Genomic DNA, 12,200 nt, shown 5'->3' with positions numbered 1-12,200 from the left:
TTACCTGGTAGATTCTGTTTCAACTAAACACCGCGTTTCAGCTGAGTACTTTGTTTGGCGTCCAGCGTTACGAGATCCAGAGATCCGGGTTAAATGCTAACATTGACGACAACATAAAGTCATTATTTCTTCCAAAAAAAGTAGGACTAAATATTATCTGTATGATATAATTAGATTGATACATCCAAGTTCCGTATAGTGTAGTTATATTTTCTTTATCTATCTTTTCCTCTCTTTTCTGTATGAACTCTTGTACATGTGGACTTGTGACTAATAGGAAATAAAGAATATTGAACCACAGTTACAAAGTGCACACATCTATTGTAAAAAAAAATCTAGACAAGATGGACAACGGGAGACAACTTCGATGATTCGATAAGGGATATAAGGGACTTAACTCTTGTGTTCTTAACTGCATCGACTTCTATCGTTGTTTTCTTGCGATTAATTGTTTTTTTAGAAAAATATTACCAAGTGTCTACTCCACCTAGCTTACGTCGCATAGCCTAGATTACCAGATCGATATTTCAATCGGTGATTAGGTGTTCCAGACGTATCCAGCTTGTCTACATCGCATGCGCTAAAAAAAAGTCTTTAATTTAGACAGTAGGTTTCTTGGTGTCTCTACCTAGCTTACAATTCAGACAGTAGGTGTATATGTGTCTCTACCTAGCTTACAATTCAGACAGTAGGTGTATATGTGTCTTTACCTAGCTTACAATTCAGACAGTAGGTGTATATGTGTCTTTACCTAGCTTACAATTCAGACAGTAGATTTCTATGTGTCTCTTCCTAGCTTACAATTCAGACAGTAGGTTTCTTGGTGTCTCTACCTAGCTTACAATTCAGACAGTAGATTTCTATGTGTCTCTACCTAGCTTACAATTCAGACAGTAGGTTTCTATGTGTTCTCTACCTAGCTTACAATTCAGACAGTAGGTTTCTATGTGTCTCTACCTAGCTTACAATTCAGACAGTAGGTTTCTGTGTCTCTACCTACTTACAATTCAGACAAGATGGACAACGGGAGACAACTTCGATGATTCGATGAGGGATATAAGGGACTTAACTCTTGTGTTCTTAACTGCATCGACTTCTATCGTTGGTTTCTTGCGATTAATTGTTTTTTTAGAAAAATATTACCAAGTGTCTACTCCACCTAGCTTACGTCGGATGCTCTAGATTACCAGATCGATATTTCAATCGGTGATTAGGTGTTCCAGACGTATCCAGCTTGTCTACATCGCATGCGCTAGAAAAAAAGTCTTTAATTTAGACAGTAGGTTTCTTGGTGTCTCTACCTAACTTACAATTCAGACAGTAGGTTTCTATGTGTCTCTACCTAGCTTACAATTCAGACAGTAGGTTTCTTGGTGTCTCTACCTAGCTTACAATTCAGACAGTAGGTTTCTATGTGTCTCTACCTAGCTTACAATTCAGACAGTAGGTTTCTTGGTGTCTCTACCTAGCTTACAATTCAGACAGTAGGTTTCTTGGTGTCTCTACCTAGCTTACAATTCAGACAGTAGGTTTCTTGGTGTCTCTACCTAGCTTACAATTCAGACAGTAGGTTTCTTGGTGTCTCTACCTAGCTTACAATTCAGACAGTAGATTTCTATGTGTCTCTTCCTAGCTTACAATTCAGACAGTAGGTTTCTTGGTGTCTCTACCTAGCTTACAATTCAGACAGTAGGTTTCTTGGTGTCTCTACCTAGCTTACAATTCAGACAGTAGATTTCCATGTGTCTCTTCCTAGCTTACAATTCAGACAGTAGCTATCTTGGTGTCTCTACCTAGCTTACAATTCAGACAGTTGGTGTATATGTGTCTCTACCTAGCTTACAATTCAGACAGTAGAATATCAGAGGTGTATCTACCTGCTTATATATAACTAATGCTTTGGTCACAACCCCTTCCGATTAGGCTTAGAATGAATTCCCGGCATGGTTTTAGTCATTTTGGTCTGGATCCCGGCCGGACATCAGACATGGCCGGTCGGTGGCCGAGGCTTTCATGCATAATCGGGAAGGTGCCCGAAGAGTTTTAACTCCAAGTTAAAATCTCTCCGGTGTCCCTTAGATTTTCATAATCGGCAACTACCTAGCCTTCAATTCAGACGGTATATTACCAAGAGTGTATCTACCTAGCCTTCAATTCAGACGATATATTATCAAGGGTGTATCTACCTAGCCTACAATTCAGACGATATATTATCAAAAGTGTATCAACCTAGCCTTCAATTCAGACGATATATTACCAAGAGTGTATCTACCTAGCTTACAATTCAGACGATATATTACCAAAGATGTATCTACCTAGCCTACAATTCAGACGATATATTACCAAAGATGTATCTACCTAGCCTTCAATTTAGACGATATATTACCAAAGATGTATCTACCTAGCCTACAATTCAGACGATATATTAACAAAGATGTATCTACCTAGCCATCAATTCAGACGATATATTACAAAGATGTATCTACCTAGCCATCAATTCAGACGATATGTTACCAAGGGTGTCTCTACATGCACCTAGCCTTCAATTCAGACTATATATTACCAAGTGTGTATCTACCTAGCCTACAATTCAGACGATATATTACCAAGGGTGTATCTACCTAGCCTTCAATTCAGACGATATATTACCAAGTGTGTATCTACCTAGCCTACAATTCAGACGATATGTTACCAAGGGTGTATCTACCTAGCCTACAATTCAGACGATATGTTACCAAGGGTGTATCTACCTAGCCTACAATTCAGACGATATATTACCAAGGGTGTATCTACCTAGCCTACAATTCAGACGATATGTTACCAAAGGTGTATCTACCTAGCCTACAATTCAGACAATATATTACCAAAGGTGTATCTACCTAGCCTACAATTCAGACAATATATTACCAAAGGTGTATCTACCTAGCCTACAATTCAGATAATATATTACCAAAGGTGTATCTACCTAGCCTACAATTCAGACGATATACAACACCCTAAAGTATAATCCCGCGTGAAATCTATGGTTTATTTGTATAGCCTTCAATTCAGACTATATATTACCAAGTGTGTATCTACCTAGCCTACAATTCAGACGATATATTACCAAGGGTGTATCTACCTAGCCTTCAATTCAGACGATATATTACCAAGTGTGTATCTACCTAGCCTTCAATTCAGACTATATATTACCAAGGGGTGTATCTACCTAGCCTTCAATTCAGACGATATATTACCAAGGGTGTATCTACCTAGCCTTCAATTCAGACGATATATTACCAAGGGTGTATCTACCTAGCCTTCAATTCAGACGATATATTACCAAAGGTGTATCTACCTAGCCTACAATTCAGACGATATATTACCAAAGGTGTATCTACCTAGCCTACAATTCAGACGATATATTTACCAAAGGTGTATCTACCTAGCCTACAATTCAGACGATATATTACCAAAGGTGTATCTACCTAGCCTACAATTCAGACGATATATTACCAAGGGTGTATCTACCTAGCCTACAATTCAGAAGATATATTACCAAGGGTGTATCTACCTAGCCTACAATTCAGACGATATATTATTACCAAGCATAAGTGTATCTACCTAGCCTTCAATTCAGACGATATATTACCAAGGGTGTATCTACCTAGCCTTCAATTCAGACGATATATTACCAAGGGTGTATCTACCTAGCCTTCAATTCAGACGATATATTACCAAGGGTGTATCTACCTAGCCTTCAATTCAGACAATATATTACCAAGGGTGTATCTACCTAGCCTTCAATTCAGACGATATATTACCAAAGGTGTATCTACCTAGCCTTCAATTCAGACGATATATTACCAAGGGTGTATCTACCTAGCCTTCAATTCAGACGATATATTACCAAGGGTGTATCTACCTAGCCTACAATTCAGACGATATATTACCAAGGGTGTATCTACCTAGCCTACAATTCAGACGATATATTACCAAGTGTGTATCTACCTAGCCTACAATTCAGACGATATATTACCAAGTGTGTATCTACCTAGCCTACAATTCAGACGATATATTACCAAGGGTGTATCTACCTAGCGTTCAATTCAGACAAATATTACCTAAAGTGTATCTACCTAGCTTACAATTCAGACGATAAATGACTTAAAACTAGCAGAAATGACATACCAATCCATACTAATTGTAGACAACGGCCAATGGGCCCGAATTGCTCACCTGCTGTCTGGTAATCATTAAGATATGAAAGAGTCAATGCGAATTTCTATGTATGACCAATGACCAAGGTATAGCAGGTGTCTCGGCCTCTTGGTTATTGATAAGAAATTGTTTAAAGATTTTAGCCTATTTGAATCCTGTGACCTTGAATAAAGATCAATTTGAACAAACTTAATAGCCCTTCATCCCAACATGTCACATGCTCAATATAGGTATCTAGGCCCCTAGGTTATCAATTACAATAAGACTTTTATTAAAGTTTTCATCCTATTTGAATCCTGTGACCTTAAATAAAGGTTGGTGTCTTTCTTATGAACAAACCAGGAAGCCCTTCATCCCAGCATGTCACAGGTCTAAAATCTGGCCTCTAGCTATATATACATAGGCTATTGGTTATGAACAAGTCATTTAAATATTTTAGCCTACTTGACTCCGTGATCTTGAATGAAGGTCAAGGTCATTCATTTGAACAAACATGATAGCCCTTCATCTCAGCATGCCATAGGCCCAATATCAGGTCTATAGGTTTCTTGGTTATATAACAAACTTTTTTTTTAAATTTAGTCTATTTGACTCCTGTGACCTATTTCAAAATGTCCAGGTTACTCGTTTGAACAAACTTGGTAATCCTTCATTTCAGCATGTCACTGGCACAATATCAGGTCTCTGTGCGTCTCTTGGTATCTCTCGATTATCAACAGCCATCCTTATATGACCATGGCTGTTAACTGGACGTTAATATAATCAAACGTACAAACAAATGGTTATCAACACAAGATGTGTTTGCCTACTTGACCCCGGTCACCTTGAACGAAGGTCAAGGTCATTCATTTGAACAAGCTTGGTAGCCCTTCATCCCAGCATGCTATGAACCATATTTTAGGACTGTATGTCTCATACTTTTGGAAAAGTAGTTTTAAATGGAAAAGTTGATAACGGATGCCGCACCACCAATAACTCACTTGCACTTTGGGCAGGTAAGCTAATAAGTGTACTTTGGCCGTTATCTGAACTGATGAGTTAATTAATAATGTTTATAATGTCAGTAAGAAAAGTCTCAATATTTTCAGATAATATCTTTTGATATTACAAGCATTTTTGTTCGATCTGACTCCAATTAAGAAGAAAAATGTAGCCGATTCCTTTATTTAGAAATGACTCCTTGATAATATTAAACTCTTTCGTCACCAGTACAATTCTTGTTCAAAAGATAACTACCATGACACAAATATCATCAGGTCTTTCAACATTCTAACAAAACAAACAAGTCAAAGACATAGATATATTATTAGCTTCATATTTAATCAATGTCAGTCTTGTCATGATAATATTGTGATATGATGAAGCACTTTAACATGACTTGCGACCCCTGTACAATACCTACCAGGATACAGCTAACATAACCTTTTCTTCGCTATCTCATCTGCTGCCAATAATGTTAAGCGAAAAAAATGTACAATCTAATTTTTCAACATACACTTCATTTTTCCACACTGCTTGACATGTATTCCCTCAAAATGTCTACTCTCCAAATTAAACTACACATATACCCTTCAAACTACACATTTATTCTCCAAACTACACATATACCCTCCAAATTAAACTACACGTTACACATATACTCTCCATACACACTTCACATTTTTTCTCGAAATAACACATACATGTATACATACTCTTCAAACTCTACAAGTTGTTCTCCAAAATCTGACAATATGGTCTAAACTTGTCATGTTCCAATCAGCGAGTCCAAAATAACAGCCAACAATGGTATTCTTTTAAGTATGAATCTGAAAGTGACTCACTTCCATTTCATTCATTTTACCCAATAAAACCATGACCTTGTAGAAAACAAGAAATTTTAAATATAACAACATTAATTGTTTAATTTACTCAAATTAAATTCATTGATATGTATGAAAATCATTAATTTTGTTGTGGAATAAACATCCAATCCAGCAAGGTTAGAAGTATGGGTTGGAAAACTAAGCAAAAATTCTGGAGCCTTCATATACACATTACATACAAGCTTTTATTTCACATTTAAATCAACATTGGTTAAACCTGGTGTTTGCTATGGGGATTTGGTCAATACTGTTACTGCTTATACACTAGAGTAGAAATTTCAGCGGTTTATTTGTTCTTTACGGGGTATTTTGTAAGTTGACAGGGTAAGAAATGTAGTATACAAATACTTTAGTATTAATTGCCATTTTAATGACACATTGTAATTATTCAAGATACAAATAGCATTTTATAGACAGCATATTTGGAATACATAAAATTGCAAACAAATTGGCAAATTTCTTCAAAGAAGGAAATCAAAATTCAGAATTCTTTCCAAAAAATTTCTGTACCTGGTATAAAGATAAATCGTTTTACATATATATATGTCACAGAGAAAATCTCCAAACAACAAAACACCAATTTTACTCCATCTACCAGTTGAATGACACACAATCCATGCACGTCCACTCATATCTACACATCTACACATACATCTACACAACACACCAAACAATCGTTATGTCTACACGTAATTTACATTTATCCATGTTTGGCGTATCACCTTACGATATTTATATATTTATAATATATATAATATATACAGTGTAACTTTGTCCCTCAGGGACACACATACGCCCCAATCAGAACAGCGGGCATCAAATATACATATACCATAACAACTGGGGAGAACAGCTTATTTACAGGTCTGTACACATAATATATACACTTATATACACATCCATATTTACAATGTTAATTATCTACAACATCACAAATTATGAGAGGGGAGGTTGGAGAGTATGATAAGGGGAGGGAACTCTTCAAGGTATTGAGATCATTTTACATTGCACACTATCAATACTAAAGCTCCACAGATATAACAAACTGGTTACCATAACAACTGGTGCTGTTACCATAGTAACAGTTTGTACACCAGTTTTCACACCACTCCCAAGTAGGAGTCCGAGAGGTCAGTAAAGCTAACTGACCAGACGGCTGTGTCTTTGAAGACACTGGTGTAAAACCTAGTGTAATTCACCAGAACTGAATGGGATGGATATATAGGACAACCACTACTGATGCATTCTATACAAAACTGCTGCAACACAAAATAAAGACAAATCAAATTCGGACATGCTGCAACACAAAATAAAGACAAATCAAATTCGGACAAACTCAACTACATTTTCAGTGCTAAAACTACACCAATTGTCAATTAATAGAATATTAATTACTTTGGGAACTAGAAATAATCGGCAAAGAATTTTCAATTCATACAAAATGAAGACTTATGCTAAGAATGCATCAATAGTAGTCATCACGACACAGTGTTTCACATGGATGGTATATACAATGAAATTTCAAGTTCAACTAGCTGCCTTAGAAGTGAAAATTTATGTGAAAATAATTTGTTGTTACAATGACGATTATATATCTATATATATATATATGTGTTAATGGAGTCCGTGTTCTGGTTAGTTCCGTGTGAGCGAGGGAAGTAACCTAACCCTATGAAAAAATGAATTAAAACATCGCGTGATGTATACTGGCATGAAGTGTCTATTCCCTGATGCTAAATCTTTGACAAATGACGAAGTGAGTATGATCTATGATATCTGAAGACAAAGGATTCTCACGAGAAAGGAGTCAACGACACTCCCTAGCATTGGTGATACAAGGATATCTAAGTTTTGGCACAGAAGCTATGCCATCAAACCTCCAGACACTGGTTATCTGGCAAAAACCTGCTTTATCACAGTGAGTGCAATACATACAGCCACACACACTTACGTACACCAATGCACACAAACCCTGGTTCACCAACGGACACCGTTCAGTCTAGCCAGTAGACCAAGTTCACAGCAAGTACACCATCAGAACAATAATTACGATCCAATACAGCTATCAAGAAATTGTCAGTTCATCCAATAAAAAAACAATTCAGGAGCTTTCAGCATATTGTCCGTTGGTTACAGTCGACACACAAACTTCACAACAGTATTCTCCCAAACAAATCTACAGAATTTGGACCTCTCTTGATATGACAAACAAATAAAAACAATCTGAAGCATTGTAATCAATGCAGATTATCAAACAGCTATATATACATAAAACATCTTTATCTTATTGGAAAAAATATATGTTAAATTGTGTTTCGACATTATTTACTTCAGAGAAATATTCAAATAAGAAAAACAGCATGTAGCACTTCATCAAATGTGTAAAAGATTAATAATCTTATTTTGCAAAAACTCATTTACGTATCATTATTGAATTAATTAGGTAAACAATTATTTAAATATGAAAAATTTATCACAATTTTTAGCCTATACATCTGTGATTCCTAAACATTAATGAAATTTCAACAACAAAACGTCAGCAATAAATTCTCTATAATTCACTGCTTTGTGTTATTTAACTGTTCACAATTGACAAAAAATAACAACAAACATCTATGAAGAGAAAGAGAGGGTAAAAAACGGAAAATAAAATGATTCTTATAACACTAATTAACTGTAAGACTTGATAGAAAATGGATTACAAATAAAGCACCCAATTAATTTTTACTATGTTTGAGATTAAAGAAGAATTAAATAAATGTGTCAATTGACAAAGCAGGTTAATAAGTGTAAATTGTTACGAAATGCTAAAAAGTGTTCAAAACTTAACTACTAAGGAAAAAGACAAGTTCCTTACAGTATCCTTTTTTAAACATCAAAGCAAAACCTGAACTGGAACACATGTTCCAAACTAGTGTCTACAACCCTAAAATACCACAAACAACAATAAACAACTCGGTAACATAAACACGGCGCTTTTACCGTCCAATTCCTGCTTAGAAACATGATGCTATGTGGACTTTTTTTTTCTCATAATTTTGTTACATATTTCTTATAAAAAGCTTTGCCCTATATCCTAGGATTAAACCACACACACACACATTTATTCATTGGAATTCTTTATGTTTCTATTGATATTCTCAATTTTCTGCCACTTCATATTCTGTGTATAGATGTCCAATTATCATCAAACCAATTCACCATACAAAGGGAATGAACTCTTCCAGTCTTTGATCTGGAGCATTCCATTTCTGCTCAAAGGGACAAAGGAATAACTATATCACTCCAATGTCAAGTGTTTTCAGCACAAATTTTATCTCGCATAAAATACCACACAGAAAACTTAGCACTTTTGTAATTCATCCACAACTCCAAAGCGTATTCCCTCAAATGTAGTAATCCTTTAGTCATATTATCCAAATCACTGTAATTAATTCACTAATAACTTAAACATTCAAATATACATCATGTGCTATGCACGGGAAAAAAAATCATAACAACCAGGAGTTCTTTTCAACTCCGCACAATAAATATAAATCCAGGAACTAACGTCAAAATCCTGAGTTACATCCCTTTGATCGTGGTTCATGTTTGAAGTACACTTCACGACGTAATCCAGCAGGGTAAGTGTAACATTGTAATAAGATCCATTGATGCTGGACGAATGATTAAACATCCATGGTGGTAAATTGGTGTTAGATATCCGTCTACAGCAGTGTGTCATTACGAGAGTGAGAGTCAAGGTCTCACGCCACAGTTGTGATGATCACAAGGAGGTGAGATAAATCCTTCACTTGGTGCATCAAATCAAAACCTTGGCGACCCAGTTGAGAATGGGAAAATTCACACGGTGGAAAGATGTGAACAACATAGGCGGGCTGAAATAAACATAGAAATGATTAAAATCACATTTAAATTTCAACTGATCAATATCTGAACCAGGTAAGACACAATTACTGTTCATTTCTTCCTTCGTATTTGTTTACTATAATGAATATATTAATAAATAACTTAATAAACTTCTGTGAATCTCTCTGAAGAAAATAAAAGCTATTGCAGTATACCTGTTGGGAGCCCTGATCAGCCACGTTGACGATGCCCGCTGCCTGTTTTTGCTGTAGATATTGTATGAATCCCATTGACATTGCTCGGGTTTGCTGAATGATGTCACTATGATCGCGTCCACACGGCAAGGCCAACAACATACAATAATCTTCTTCCATCTAAACAAAACACAACCATTTATTTAAAAGTTACATCAAAGATAAACTGTAAATCAACATAACTCATTCCCCCTGAAATTTCTCATAATAGACTTTCGTAGTCCTTCTCAGAAGAGTCTAAATGTGTCTTCAAGGGTGAAGGTGTTAAAATCGGATTCCATAAAATTAAGAATTGATATCAACTATCATTTTCATTTGAATTTGTTTGTTTTTTTCATTTTGACTGCTTTTCAAAAAGAATTCTGTTGAATCGGTTTTTACTACTAACACAGTTAAAGATTGAATCCATTACAACTGCCCATTTCTAGCAATAACAGCATTTACTTACATTCATCCGTTTGATAACTCCATCCAGCTGTGCCTGTTCTAGTCTCATTCTCTGAGCGATTCGGAGTGGTTGAACTGTTCCGTCCGGTGACTGTTGGGGCAAACTTAACTTGACTAGTTGCTGGAATCCTGCGATCAGATGCATCTGGACGACACAACTGTCGTTCTTGAGGGCTAACACGCCCTGCCACATGACTGGATATCTCTGTAGAACAAGATCAAAGAAAAGTTACTAGATAATACAGTTTTACCGCAATAGAAGCAAGTCGGGTTAAGCATATTCTGTTATCTTGGGTAATTTGTTCAGACTTTTGTTGCTTATTTAACAAAGACTACAAAAGTACACTCAGATTTGGTGATAATTTACCTGCAGTAGACCCCAAAAGGACACAGGTTTAGTGATAATTTACCTGCAGTAGACCCCAAAAGGACACAGGTTTAGTGATAATTTACCTGCAGTAGACCCCAAAAGGACAAAGGTTTAGTGATAATTTACCTGCAGTAGACCTCAAAAGGACACAGGTTTAGTGATAATTTACCTGCAGTGGACCCCATAAGGACACATATTTGGTGATAATTTATCTGTATTAGACCCCAAAATGACACAAATTTGTGATTATATACCTGTAGTAGAGACAGAAGACTGCCTTCCCCTGCTTGGGTATCGGTGACACAGCGTCCTGGAATGTTCTGGATGCTGTCTTGAGAACCGTGTTTGTTCTGTCCTTGCTGGGCCTGGCCTGGTCTTGATGGTGAGGCGAGGGGCTGTGGAGTAAGATGTGGTGATGGCCTTCCGTCTTGTTGCATAGCACCATGGATGTAATGGGATGCAAGATGGCCTGGAATGAATGCTGGACTGTTGTGAGGCGAATACATGAGACCAGGGTCAATAAGTGGTACTCTGATCATACCGAGACCAGGGTTATACATATGGGATGTGGCAATGCCCTGTGTGAGCTCAGCACTGCTGATAGGTGGAGTAAACGCACTCATGTTCTGTGCAGCCGTGCGACGTAGATCTGATGAAGGGTATGGCATTGTGGACAGCAGAGAATCCATAGCTCCCCCCTTCTCCTCACTGGTATGAGGGACTGGCACATTTGAGCGTGGGTGGACACGAGCTGTCTGTCGAGTGTCGGAGGAGGCAGGACCAGAAGCCTCATGGAGATGTCGCATCATCTCCTGTTGTTGTTGTCGCTGAAGGTCCTGTTGTTGTTGTTGTCGCTGCAGATCCTGCTGCTGCTGTCGTTGGAGGTCCTGTTGGTGTTGTTTCTGCTGTTGTTTCTTCCAGTCCTGTTTCTGTCTCTCCTGTTCCTTCTCCTGTTGTTGTTGCTGCTGTAACTGCTGATGCTGTAGGAACTGTAGCTCTGCCTGGTGACGATGTTTGGCATCCTGTTGTTGTTGACGGCGTGACAACTCCTGCTGCAGTCTGTGTTGTTGTTCCTGCTGCGACGTTTCCCGCGGACTCTGCTGCTGTGATAGGTTGATGCCCTGCTCTGTACGCTGATGTCCAGGCGCCAGCCCTTGGACACCAAACACTGCAAACAAACAAAGGAGACACAAATTGTAATACACATTCTCTGCC

General features: G+C 37.2%; 1 protein-coding gene across 1 annotated transcript in view; it reads right to left on the bottom strand.

Moving 5' to 3' along the window:
- Positions 1-5,499: 5,499 nt before the first annotated feature.
- The window catches only part of LOC138317516 (protein split ends-like), a 51,401-nt gene continuing 44,700 nt past the window's right edge, over positions 5,500-12,200 (bottom strand). Inside the window, exons 17-20 of the mRNA XM_069259251.1 lie at positions 11,240-12,153; positions 10,617-10,820; positions 10,130-10,288; positions 5,500-9,943 (exon numbers count right to left, since the gene is read on the bottom strand). Of these exons, the coding sequence (XP_069115352.1) occupies positions 9,812-9,943; positions 10,130-10,288; positions 10,617-10,820; positions 11,240-12,153 (1,409 nt within the window). The 3' untranslated portion in view covers positions 5,500-9,811. The remainder of the gene's footprint in view (positions 9,944-10,129; positions 10,289-10,616; positions 10,821-11,239; positions 12,154-12,200) is intronic.

The sequence above is a fragment of the Argopecten irradians genome, chromosome 1 (genome assembly GCF_041381155.1).
Source record: "Argopecten irradians isolate NY chromosome 1, Ai_NY, whole genome shotgun sequence".
NCBI classification, from domain to species: domain Eukaryota; kingdom Metazoa; phylum Mollusca; class Bivalvia; order Pectinida; family Pectinidae; genus Argopecten; species Argopecten irradians.
The sequence above is the reverse complement of the archived record's forward strand: the minus strand, read 5'-3'. Positions and strand labels throughout refer to the sequence as shown.